This window comes from Oncorhynchus gorbuscha, linkage group LG13, assembly GCF_021184085.1.
Source record: "Oncorhynchus gorbuscha isolate QuinsamMale2020 ecotype Even-year linkage group LG13, OgorEven_v1.0, whole genome shotgun sequence".
Taxonomy (NCBI): Eukaryota; Metazoa; Chordata; class Actinopteri; order Salmoniformes; family Salmonidae; genus Oncorhynchus; species Oncorhynchus gorbuscha.
Genome location: NC_060185.1, coordinates 62,429,710 through 62,442,452, shown reverse-complemented (window position 1 = coordinate 62,442,452; position 12,743 = coordinate 62,429,710). Strand labels below are relative to the sequence as shown.

At 44.0% G+C, this 12,743-nt stretch overlaps 1 protein-coding gene across 1 annotated transcript in view; it reads right to left on the bottom strand.

Annotated features, from left to right (window-relative positions):
• Positions 1-3,785, bottom strand: part of LOC123993270 (carnosine synthase 1-like) — a 12,111-nt gene extending 8,326 nt beyond the window's left edge. The window contains exons 1-3 of the mRNA XM_046295203.1: positions 2,794-3,785; positions 873-1,044; positions 172-261 (exon numbers count right to left, since the gene is read on the bottom strand). Of these exons, the coding sequence (XP_046151159.1) occupies positions 172-261; positions 873-1,044; positions 2,794-2,796 (265 nt within the window). The 5' untranslated portion in view covers positions 2,797-3,785. The remainder of the gene's footprint in view (positions 1-171; positions 262-872; positions 1,045-2,793) is intronic.
• Positions 3,786-12,743: the final 8,958 nt, after the last annotated feature.

The following is a 12,743-nucleotide window of genomic DNA, read 5'->3' as shown; positions in this document are numbered from 1 at the left end:
TTGCTCTGGCCAAATAGGCTTTTACATTGAATTACTGTCAGACATCTACAGGTTAGCACAAACTGGTACAGGTTGGTATAAAGTACCAAATTATAAATATAACGGAGTGATTTACAGCCTGTTTGTACACATCGGTTGTGTTTCCTGTCTGGCTGCATTCTGCTAGCGTACCTGGGCTCCGTTGGCCTGCCTCCAACAGCAGAGAGAGGTAGGGGAGGGGGGATCCCAAAACACAGACACACAGCTCAGAGTGACTCATACCTAGAAGAGAAGGAAACCAGTACAACAGCCATTAGTGGCAAGGTCAAATTCCCCATGCATCAGTGCAGCCCTTCACTATGTAATAGAAAGTAGTTAATTAATGTTAGCCAATACAAAAGTTAGGTCCAAAAACAACCATATAGGGGCCAGCAAATATGGCAGAAGGTCATCTTAGCTCATTGAAGGACCCACAACCTTTTTGCTTACACCCCCAGAGTCCTATGGCCCTTTCCCCTCTGCAAACACTAAATGGGTAGGAGATAGGGGCTAGGGTCTTGCCTAGGGGTTGTTTTTGGACCAGGTAAGAGTAAACGGAAACACACCTGTTCACCTAGTAGCCCATTGACATATAGTACTAAACTCACTTGGTCTGGGTGACTCTGTGCAGGTTAAGATCCAGTGTTTGTGATAGGTTCACCTGGCCTGGGGGCTTAACTCAGGTGGTTCAAACATTCAGAGCGTTGCAGATAGAAAGGTAAGGTCATAGAGCGGCCACAATTCCCATGTCATAGGGATTGTAATAAACAGCGTCCAGTGTCTTTCTAGCCTGGTACATTTCTATCTGCGTCATCCGGTACGTTTCAGCCGGGTGATCGTAGCCCGGGTCTCACCCTGTGGCAGGTCCTGTGTTTCAGGCAGGTCGATCTCCCTCAGAGCCTCTTGCAGGGTCTGGAACAGAGCCACCTCCTGGTTGGAGGACCATACCCTCGGCCCCCCAGTAGCACACCCTCCGGGAGAGGAGAGGCTGGGGACGACGGTGGTGGGGAAAGAGCTGAGAGAGAGCTGTGGGAGAAAGGATGTGTGGAGAGACATAACATAAATGTTAAAAGGATACCTGTTGAGAGATGGAGACGGAGAAGGGGTCATCAAAGGAATTGTAAAATGAGGGAACAGATGGATGTTCAGGGATAAAATAGGACAAAATGGTGATCCTGAGCCAGAATAATGAGCCATTATAGCTTACTACTGATTTATAAACCATCTACAAATAACTACTTATAAATCATTTACAAATCCTCCATTAACTGTTTTTCCTTGATGTAAAACATGAATGCGTCTTACCAAACACTGTCTGAGAGGAACATGAATGTCAGAGTGCCACTGATACTGTTAAACACATGCCACTGGCAGCTGTGTGTGTACATCAAACCCATGTAGTAAGCACACCCATTCATTAACACACACACACACACACGCACACATACACTCACACATGCAAAGTTATGGATTTATTGACTTTAAACACACATTTATTCCACCAATGCATTGACTGATTGATATGTCAACCATAAAACACTAAGAGCTCTCTCTTCTGGTTATATGGGTATTAAGATAATCAAATCAGTTTTATCCTTGAACAGGGGAAAAAAACTATGTTTGAAGTTGATATTAAAATATTTTTTTATACAGAAAATTATATCTTAGAATCTTCGAGTTAGCTGACTAAATCATTAAACGTGCATTGTAAGAGTCTCCGTGGCTCTCTCTACTTCAATACCACGTTGTGTGGGCGCTCAGATTAGATGCGATACATACTAACAAACCACATGCATTGTTATGCAAAACGATCACCTACACAGCAACGGCATTGTTTGGTGTGCAATCATGTGAGAACAATACACACGGTCCACTTGTTCTCTCCTTCAACTCTCGTCACCCTCTCTTTGTCCTCACTCCTCCTTCACCCCTCTCTCCCTCTGTTTGCCCATCACCAGATATGTTTATTTACATTTTTATTTTTGATTTCTCTTCTAATGACCTCGACACCGGAAGGTGTTTTAAACTCTGTTTAATTCCCACCATCGTATCCTTGTAGAGCTCCAGTAGTTTGCTGCCTCAGAGTAATATCTTGTCAAAGAATGCCAAGGTTTTCAGTTTCACATACTGTATAAGACATTCAATGAAACTATAAATACTTATTGGCACCGTAGAAAATACAGCCCCACCTCTCGCTCAGCATTACTTGCACTGTAACCTATGTAAATCAAACTTGACACTCTAAATTTAACACGATACGCACAGACCCTCAGACACTTTCTCTCACACACAGACAACAGGCAGAACTGTAACGGTTCCCGAGATAAACAGTCGCAGCTGTTTCCCTCCAATCTCTCTCTATTCCTCTCATTCTCTCAGCAGCCTCGCTCCGTTACACCTAGTCCTTCAGTCTCTGCCACCCTGTCTTAGTCTCTTTCATTCCCCACTGAATCAGCGATTCGCTCACAGGGATTACTGTCAAACATAAAATGTCTAACTTGTATTTCAACACATACATGTTGCACTCAATTGCATTTGCATGCGAAATACTGCAAAAACTATTCAAACAACTTCTAAAATGTAATAAAAATGCAGAGCAAGAAGAAGCAGACCTTTTATCATGCAATAACATACAACAACTATCACGTTCCCACAATTACAGGAGAAACGTTGGAGAAAAGCTAAAAGAACACTTCCTTAAAATAGAAACATTGAAAGCCTGCAGATATAAGCTCACATCAATGTCCATGCAACAACTCTCCTGATTAAACTCACCATAGTGTCTGCAGTGACCAAGTGGCAACCTGGAAATGACAGAAAGAGAAAGAAAGTGAGAGGGTAAGGTAAAAGAGGGAGGGGGGAGGGAGGGAGCAAACTGGAAAGGGCCAGAGGAGGGAGGGGGACAGAAAGAGGAAAAGTGGAGCATACGGATAGCAGAGAAGAAGAGTACAAGTAAAAACGCAACAGATGACATGCTATAAAACCTGTCTGTTTTCTTGTGTAATATATTGTAAAAAGCCCACGTGAGCCTAATAAATCTAAGTGGCAGTATTATTAGTATGACCTGTAGGCTATTTAAAAACACAAACACATTGCATAGACCTTGGATATCACAGGAATACCAACCTGTTGTTCTGTTGTGATACCCTGCCATGCAAATGATGCTATGGATGTTACATCCCCAATTACATGTAAATACTTATTGGCGTAGTCGGCAACTTAAATGGGCAAGTTCACTTTCCATCGTTCAATCCCTTTCCGTAATTGAAGGCCATACAATAATCTCTGAAAGAACAATGGTAAATCCCTCGTACACCAAACACATTACACAGACATTATAGGCTACCCTTTTTCAACCCTGGTTAGGGCTGTGGTGGTCATGAAATTGTGTCAGCCGGTAACCGTCATGTAAATAACTGTCGGTCTCACGGTAATCGACTGTTAATGAACATAAACACGCCGAGCATCTCTGGGCTTCCACGCATCGCCAACAAGCCACTGATGCAGACCTTTGGAACATTTACATTTTTTTTAATAAGTCGAATAAAACCATTTAATATAGCCTACACTATCACAATAAACCCATTATTTATTTAAGGCAGGTCTGAAGAAACATTGTGATATGTAGAAAATGTAGCCTATTTCAGAAGAACAAAATAGCATATTCTGAGTCATCCTTATGTATTTTTATTGAACCAAATGTCGACCGCATTATCTACCAAGGGAATTCTCTTCGATTATAATCACAGCCGTATATATTCCCCCCCCCCAAGCAAACTAGAAACCGTGGATTGATGGCAGCATTCGCGCGAAACTGAAAGTGAGAGCCACTGCTTAACCAGGGCAAGGTGACCGGAAACATGACGAAATTCAAACAGTGTAGCTATTCTCTCTGCAAGGCAATCAAACAAGCTAAGCGTCAGTATAGAGACAAAGTAGAATCTCAATTCAATGGCTCAGACACAAGAGGTATGTGGCAGGGTCTACAGTTAATCACAGATTACAAAAAAAAACCAGCCCCGTCGGGGACCAGGATGTCTTGCTTCCAGACAGACGAAATAACTTTTGTGCCCGCTTTGAGGACAATACAGTGCCACTGACACGGCCCGCTACCAAAACCTTCGGACTCTGCTTCACTGCAGCCGATGTGAGTAAAACATTTAAATGTGTTAACCCTCGCAAGGCTGCAGGCCCAGATGGCATCCCCAGCCGCGTCCTCAGAGCATGCGTAGACCAGCTGGCTGGTGTGTTTAGGGACATATTCAATCATTCCTTATCCCAGTCTGCTGTTCCCACATGCTTCAAGAGAGCCACCATTGTCCCTGTTCCCAAGAAAGCTAAGGTAACTTGAGTTAAACGACTACCGCCCTGTAGCACTCACTTCCGTCATCATGAAGTGCTTTGAGAGACTAGTCAAGGACCATATCACCTCCACCCTACCTGACACCCTAGACCCACTCCAATTTGCTTACCGCTCAAATAGGTCCACAGACGACGCAATCGCAACCACACTGCCCTAACCCATCTGGACAAGAGGAATACCTATGTGAGAATGCTGTTCATCGACTACAGCTCAGCATTTAACACCATAGAACTCTTCAAACTCGTCATCAAGCTCGAGACCCTGGGTCTCGACCCCGCCCTGTGCAACTGGGTACTGGACTTCCTGACGGGCTGCCCCCAGACGGTGAGGGTAGGTAACAACATCTCCACCCCGCTGATCCTCAACACTGGGGCCCCATAAGGGTGCGTTCTGAGCCCTCTCCTGTACTGCCTGTTCACCCACGACTGCATGGCCATGCACGCCTCCAACTCAATCATCAAGTTTGCGGACGACACTACAGTGGTAGGCTTGATTACCAACAATGACGAGACGGCCTACAGGGAGGAGGTGAGGGCACTCGGAGTGTGGTGTCAAGAAAATTACCTCACACTCAACGTCAATAAAACAAAGGAGATGATTGTGGACCTCAGGAAACAGCAGAGGGAGCACCCCCCTATCCACATCGACGGGACAGTAGTGGAGAGGGTAGTAAGTTTTAAGTTCCTTGGCGTACACATCACGGACAAACTTAATTGGTCCACCCACACAGACAGCGTTGTGAAGAAGGCGTAGGAGCGCCTCTTCAACCTCAGGAGGCTGAAGAAATTTGGCTTGTCACCAAAAGCACTCACATACTTTTACAGATGCACAATCGAGAGCATCCTGTCGGGTTGTATCACCGCCTGGTACGGCAACTGCTCTGCCCACAACCGTAAGGCTCTCCAGAGGGTAGTGAGGTCTGCACAACGCATCACCGGGGGCAAACTACCTGCCCTCCAGGACACCTACACCACCCGATGTCACAGGAAGGCCATAAAGATCATCAAGGAAAACAACCACCCGAGCCACTGCCTGTTCACCCCGCTATCATCCAGAAGGCGAGGTCAGTAATGGTGCATCAAAGCAGGGACCGAGAGACTGTTAAACATCCACCACTAACATGGAGTGGCTGCTGCCAACATACTGACTTAACTCCAGCCACTTTAATAATGGAAATTGATGGAAATTGATGTAAAAATATATCACTAGCCACTTTAAACAATGCTACTTAATAAAATGTTTACATACCCTACATTACTCATCTCATATGTATATACTGTACTCGATACCATCTACTGCATCTTGCCTATGCCGTTCTGTACCATCACTCATTCATATATCGTTATGTACATATTCTTTATCCCTTTACACTTGTGTGTATAAGGTAATAGTTGTGGAATTGTTAGGTTAGATTAAGCGTTGGTTATTACTGCATTGTCGGAACTAGAAGCACAAGCATTTCGCTACACTCGCATTAACATCTGCTAACCATGTGTATGTGACAAATACAATTTGATTTAACTAGGCAAGTCAGAACAAATTCTTATTTACAATAATGGCCTACCCTGGCAAACCCGGACGACGCTGGGCCAATTGCACCGCCATATGGAACTCCCAATCACGGCCGGATGTGATTCAGCCTAGATCCGAACCAGAGACCGCAGTGAAGCCTCTTGTACTGAGATGCAGTGCCTTAGACCGCTGAACACACTTCCTCAGCCTCTCATTCACAATTTTACAAGCACTTAGTCTCATCCATCAGACTATTCTCAATTCAATCTGGTCTTTACATATAGCCTACAGCGCCTTCCAAAATAATTCACACCCCTTGACTTTTTCCACATTTTGTTGTGTTATAGCCTGAATTTAAAATGAATTAAATTAAGATCGTGTTCATGGCCTACACAAAATACTCCATAATGTCAAAGTGAAATTAAGTTTATAGAAATGTTTACAAATGAAAAGCTGAAATGTATTGCACAAGAGGTTGGTGGCACCTTAATTGGAGAGAATGGGCTTGTGGTAATGGCTGGAGCGGAATCAGTGGAATGGTATCAAATGCATCAATCACATGGTTTCCATAATGAGCTGTTCCGCCCTCAGAAGCCTCCACTGGTCTTGAGTCAATAAGTATTCAACCCATTTGTTTTGATGATTTTTGTACAACGCGACTCAGACCAGAACATACCGGACCTATTTTTCTCTCCATATCCCCGGATTTCAACCCGCAAGCTCTGGACATTTACACCTGATCTCGCAGCTAGCCCGCTTCTATCCGTGTGACTATTGGCTTACGTCGATCCCGGAGCAAACATCAATTATTTCGGAGCTAGCCAGCTGAAGAGTTCCATCAGCCACTCCTGGGCTACAATCACCTATCCGGGAACCCGTTTTACTGCCGATGCGGAGCCCCACAGGGCCTTCACGACTGGACTACCGACGTTATCTGCCCGAGGGAGTTATCCAACTGGCCCCTCTGTCACGACGTTACCTGAACGTCCATCTGCGGTCCGCTAATCATTAGCGGTCTTATCGGCTGCTATCTGAATAGGTCTATCGGACAATTTTTCTTGGGTCACTATAACTATATCTATTTTGCCAATTGGATTAATCCCCTCTACCACACGGAACCCCACTAATCTACTGATGGAAACGCAAGAGGTGGCTAAAAACAGACCTTGATCCGATGCTAGCCTGCTACCGATGGCCCGGCTAATTGTCTGAATCGCCGTGACCCCAACCAACCTCACTACTCACTGGACCCTTATGATCACTCGACTAAGTATGCCTCTCCTTAATGTCAATATGCCTTGTCCATTGCTGTTCTGGTTAGTGTTTATTTGCTTATTTCACCGTAGAGCCTCTAGCCCTGCTCACTATACCGTATCCAACCTTTCAGTTCCACCACCCACACATGCAATGACATCACCTGGTTTCAATTATGTTTCTAGAGACAATAACTCTCTCATCATCACTCAATACCTAGGTTTACCTCCACTGTATTCACATGCTACCATATCTTTGTCTGTATATTATACCTTGAATTATACCTATTTTATCGCCCCCAGAAACCTCCTTTTACTCTCTGTTCCAGACGTTCTAGACGACCAATTCTCATAGCTTTTAGCCGTACCCTTATCCTACTCCTCTGGTGATGTAGAGGTGAATCCAGGCCCTGCAGTGCATAGCTCCACTCCTATTCCCCAGGCGCTCTCTTTTGATGACTTCTGTAACCATAATAGCCTTGGTTTCATGCATGTTAACATTAGAAGCCTCCTCCCAAAGTTTGTTTTATTCACTGCTTTAGCTCACTCTGCCAACCCGCATGTTCTAGCCGTGTCTGAATCCTGGCTTAGGAAGACCACCAAAAATTCTGAAATCTCCATCCCTAACTACAACATTTTCAGACAAGATAGAACGGCCAAAGAGGGCGGTGTTGCAATCTACTGCAAAGATAGACTGAAAAGTTATGTTCTACTATCCAGGTCTGTACCCAAACAATTCAACTTCTACTTTTAAAAATCCACCTCTTTAAAAACAAGTCTCCCACCGTTGCTGACTGCTATAGACCACCCTCTGCCCCCAGCTGTGCTCTGGACACCATATGTGAACTGATTGCCCCCCATCTATCTTCAGAGCTCGTGCTGCTAGGCGACCTAAACTGGAACATGCTTAACACCCCAGCCATCCTACAATCTAAGCTTGATGCCCTCAATCTCACACAAATTATCAATGAACCTACCAGGTACCACCCCAAAGCCATAAACACGGGCACCCTCATAGATATCATCCTAACCAACTTTCTCTCTAAATACACCTCTGCTGTTTTCAACCAAGATCTCAGCGATCACTGCCTCATTGCCTGCATCCGTAATGTGTCAGCGGTCAAACGACCTCCACTCATCACTGGCAAACGCTCCCTGAAACACTTCAGCGAGCAGGCCTTTCTAATCGACCTGGCCGGGGTATCCTAGAAGGATATTGATCTCATCCCGTCACTAGAGGATGCCTGGTTATTTAAAAAAAGCCTTCCTCACCATCTTAAATAAGCATGCCCCCATTCAAGAAATTTAGAACCAGGAACAGATATAGCCCTTGGTTCTCTCCAGAACTGACTGCCCTTAACCAACACAAAAACATCCTATGGTGTTCTGCATTAGCATCGAACAGCCCCCGTGATATGCAGCTATTCAGGGAAGCTAGAAACCAATATACACAGGCAGTTAGAAAAGCCAAGGTTAACTTTTTCAAGCAAATTTGCTTCCTGCAACACAAACTCAAAAAAGTTCTGGGACACTGTAAAGTCCATGGAGAATAAGAACACCATCTCTCAGCTTCCCACTGCACTGAGGATAGGAAACTGTCACCACCGATAAATCCACTATAATTGAACATTTCAACAAGCATTTTTCTACGGCTGGCCATGCACTGCACCCCCCACAGCAACTCGCCCAAGCCTTCCCCATGTCTCCTTCTCCCAAATCCAGTCAGCTGATGTTCTGAAAGAGCTGCAAAATCTGGACCCCTACAAATCAACCGGGCTAGACAATCTGGACCCTTTCTTTCAAAATATATCTGCTGAAATTGTTGCAACCCCTATTACTAGCCTGGTCAACCTCTCTTTCGTGTCGTCTGATATTCCCAAAGATTGGAAAGCAGCTGCGGTCATCCCCCTCTTCAAAGGGAGGGACACTCTTGACCCAAACTGCCACAGACCTATATCTATCCTACCCTGCCTTTGTAAGGTCTTCAAAAGCCAAGTCAACAAACAGATTACAGACTATTTCGAATCCCACCATACCTTCTTGGCCAAGGCTTTCGACTCTGTCAATCACCACATCCTCATCGGCAGACTCAACAGCCTTGGTTCCTCAAATGATTGCCTCGCCTGGTTCACCAACTACTTCTCTAATAGAGTTCAGTGTGTCAAATCGGAGGGCCTGTTGTCCGGGTGCCTGGCAGTCTATGGGGGTGCCACAGGGTTAAATTCGTGGACCGACTCTCTTCTCTGTATACATCAATGATGTCGCTCTTGCTGCTGGTGGGTCTCTGATCCACCTCTACGCAGACGACACCATTCTGTATACTTCTGGCCCTTCTTTGGACACTGTGTTAACAACCCTCCAGACAAGCTTCAATGCAAAACAACTCTCCTTCTGTGGCCTCCAATTGTAAAACTAAATGCATGCTCTTCAACCGATCGCTACCTGCACCTGCCCGCCCGTCCAACATCACTACTCTGGACGGTTCTGACTTAGAATATGTGGACAACTACAAATACCTAGGTGTCTGGTTAGACTGTAAACACTCCTTCCAGACTCACATCAAACATCTCCAATCCAAGGTTAAATCTAGAATTGGCTTCCTATTTCGCAAACAAAGCATCCTTCACTCATGCTGCCAAACATACCCTTGTAAAACTGACCATCCTACCGATCCTCGACTTTGGCGATGTCATTTACAAAATAGCCTGCAATACCCTACTCAATAATTTGGATGCAGTCTATCACAGTGCCATCCGTTTTGTCACCAAAGCCCCAAACACTACCCACCACTGCGACCTGTACGCTCTCATTGGCTGGCCCTCGCTTCATACTCGTCGCCAAACCCACTGGCTCCAGGTCATCTACAAGACCCTGCTAGGTAAAGTCCCCCCCTTATCTCAGCTCGCTGGTCACCATAGCAGCACCCACCTGTAGCACGCGCTCCAGCAGGTATATCTCTCTGGTCACCCCCAAAACCAATGGTTCTTTTGGCCGCCTCTCCTTCCAGTTCTCTGCTGCCAATGACTGGAACAAACTACAAAAATCTCTGAAACTGGAAACACTAATCTCCCTCACTAGTTTTAAGCACCAGCAGTCAGAGCAGCTCACAGATTACTGCACCTGGACATAGCCCATCTATAATTTAGCCCAAACAACTTACCTCTCCCCCCTACTGTATTTATTTATTTTGCTCCTTTGCACCCCATTATATCTCTACCTTGCACATTCTTCCACTGCAAATCTACCATTCCAGTGTTTTAGATGCTATATTGTATTTACTTCGCCACCATGGCCTTTTTTTGCCTTCATCTCCCTTATCTCACCTCATTTGCTCACATTGTATATAGACTTATTTTTGGACTGTATGTTTGTTTTACTCCATGTGTAACTCTGTGTTGTTGTATGCGTCAAACTGCTTTGCTTTATCTTGGCCAGGTCGCAATTGTAAATGAGAACTTGTTCTCAACTTGCCTACCTGGTTAAATATTATTATTATTATTTTTAAATAATGCCTAAATAACTTCAGGAGTAAAAATGTGCTTTTACAAGTCACATACGTTGCATGGATAATGGCAATAATAGTGTTCAACATTATTTTATAATGACTACCTCATCTCTGCACCCCAAACATTAAATTATCTGTAAGGTCCCTCAGTCGAGCAGTGAATTTCAAACACAGAGTCAACCGCAAAGACAAGAGAGGTTTTCCAATGCCTTGCAAAGAAGGACACCTATTGGTAGATAGGCAATAAAAAAGCAGACATTGAATATCTCTTTGAGCATGGTGAAGTTATTAACTACACTTTGGATGGTGTATCAATACACCCAGTCACTACAAAGATACAGGCGTCCTTCCTAACTCAGTTGCCGGAGAGGAAGGAAACCGCTCAGGGATTTCACCATGAGGTGACTTTAAAACAACATTGTAGTTGCTCCACAGTACTAACGTAAACGAGTGTGAAAAATATGTTTGTATATCACGTGTCAAACTCATTCCACGGAGGGCTGAGTGTCTATGGGTTTTCGATCCTCCTTTATACTTGATTGATGAATTAAGGTCACTAACTAGTAAGGAACTCCCTTCCCCTGGTTGTCTAGGGCTTAATTGAAAGGCAAAACCGAAAACCAGCACTCTAGTCTAGGCCCTCCATGGAATGAGTTTGACACCCCTGCTGTACAGAATTAAAATATTCCAAAATGTGCATCCTGTTTACACTTAAGGCACTAAATTAAAATGCAAAGCATGATGATTTGGGGGCAAATCCAACACATCACTGAGTACCACTAAGTGTTTTTGTTTGTTGATAAAAATAAATGGAATAGAGCAAAGCACAGGCAAAATCCTAGAGGAAAACCTGGTTCAGTCTGTTTCCAAAAGACACTGGGAGACAAATTCACCTTTCAGCAGGACAATAATCTAAAACACAAGACCAAATATACACTGGAGTTGCTTACCAAGAAGACAGTGAATGTTCCTGAGTGGCCTAGTTACAGTTTTGACTTAAAGTGGCTTGAAAATCTCTGGCAAGACTTGAAAATCGCTGTCTAGCAATGATCAAAAGCTAACTTGACAGAGCTTGAAGAATTTTAAAAGGAATTATGTGCAAATATTGTACAATCCAGGTGTTCAAAGCTCTTAGAGACTTACCCAGAAAGACTCACAGCTGTAATTACAGCCAAAGGTGATTCTAACATGTATTGATTCAGGGGTGTGAATACTTATGTAAATTAGATATTTCATTTTTCATGTTTTCACTTTGTCATTATGGGTATTGTGTGTAGATGGATGAGGGAAAAAAATATATTTAATCTATTTTGAATTCAGGCTGTAACACAACAAAATGTGGAATAAGTCAAAGGTTATGAATACTGTCTGGAAAAAAACATGTAATCTATAGAGCGATTGGAACAATGATTGGGCTTGTAAGAACACATTTCACTAGACTCTGTAGGCTGGGCTGGGCTTTCCAACCCTGTCTCAGGGGTTCTAGGCCTATAGGCTGCCCTTGGAGTTATTTAGCCACTTTAGTTGTGATATACAAACCTTATCAAGACATATAGGCCTATGGGCTCGGCTACATGATGCCGTTTCTTGCCTTAGACTGCTCACGCTGGGCATCATTCACAATGAATAATATTCCCACCCATCAGACTATTCTCAATTGAATCTTGTTTTTGCATATACTAAATAATATGTGTGAAATGAGTTTTGATTTAGAATGGACCACTATCACGTACCTGTCGGAACAGGAAAAAAAAAACACATCATCTATATGCCTTTGAATAGCGAATGGAGGACGCTTTTCCCGCTGTTCATTTTCATGCCAGCTAGGTGGGCTACTCCAATAGTAAAGCGAAGCAATGTGCTTAATATATGAAAAGTGAGGAAATAAATATAGTAGGCCTAGCCTATAGAAAGCTGATGGGATCCTCCTTTTTTTAAGAGGCCATCAAAACTCTGTTTTCTAACGCAATTGCATAGAATAGCCTATAGAAATGTTGCGCAACATGGGCTCATAGGAACACATTTCATCCCATGCATCAACCAGCTATGAGGAGCTGGCTCTCGCTGCCCAACAGGTGACCCTATCCCCGCT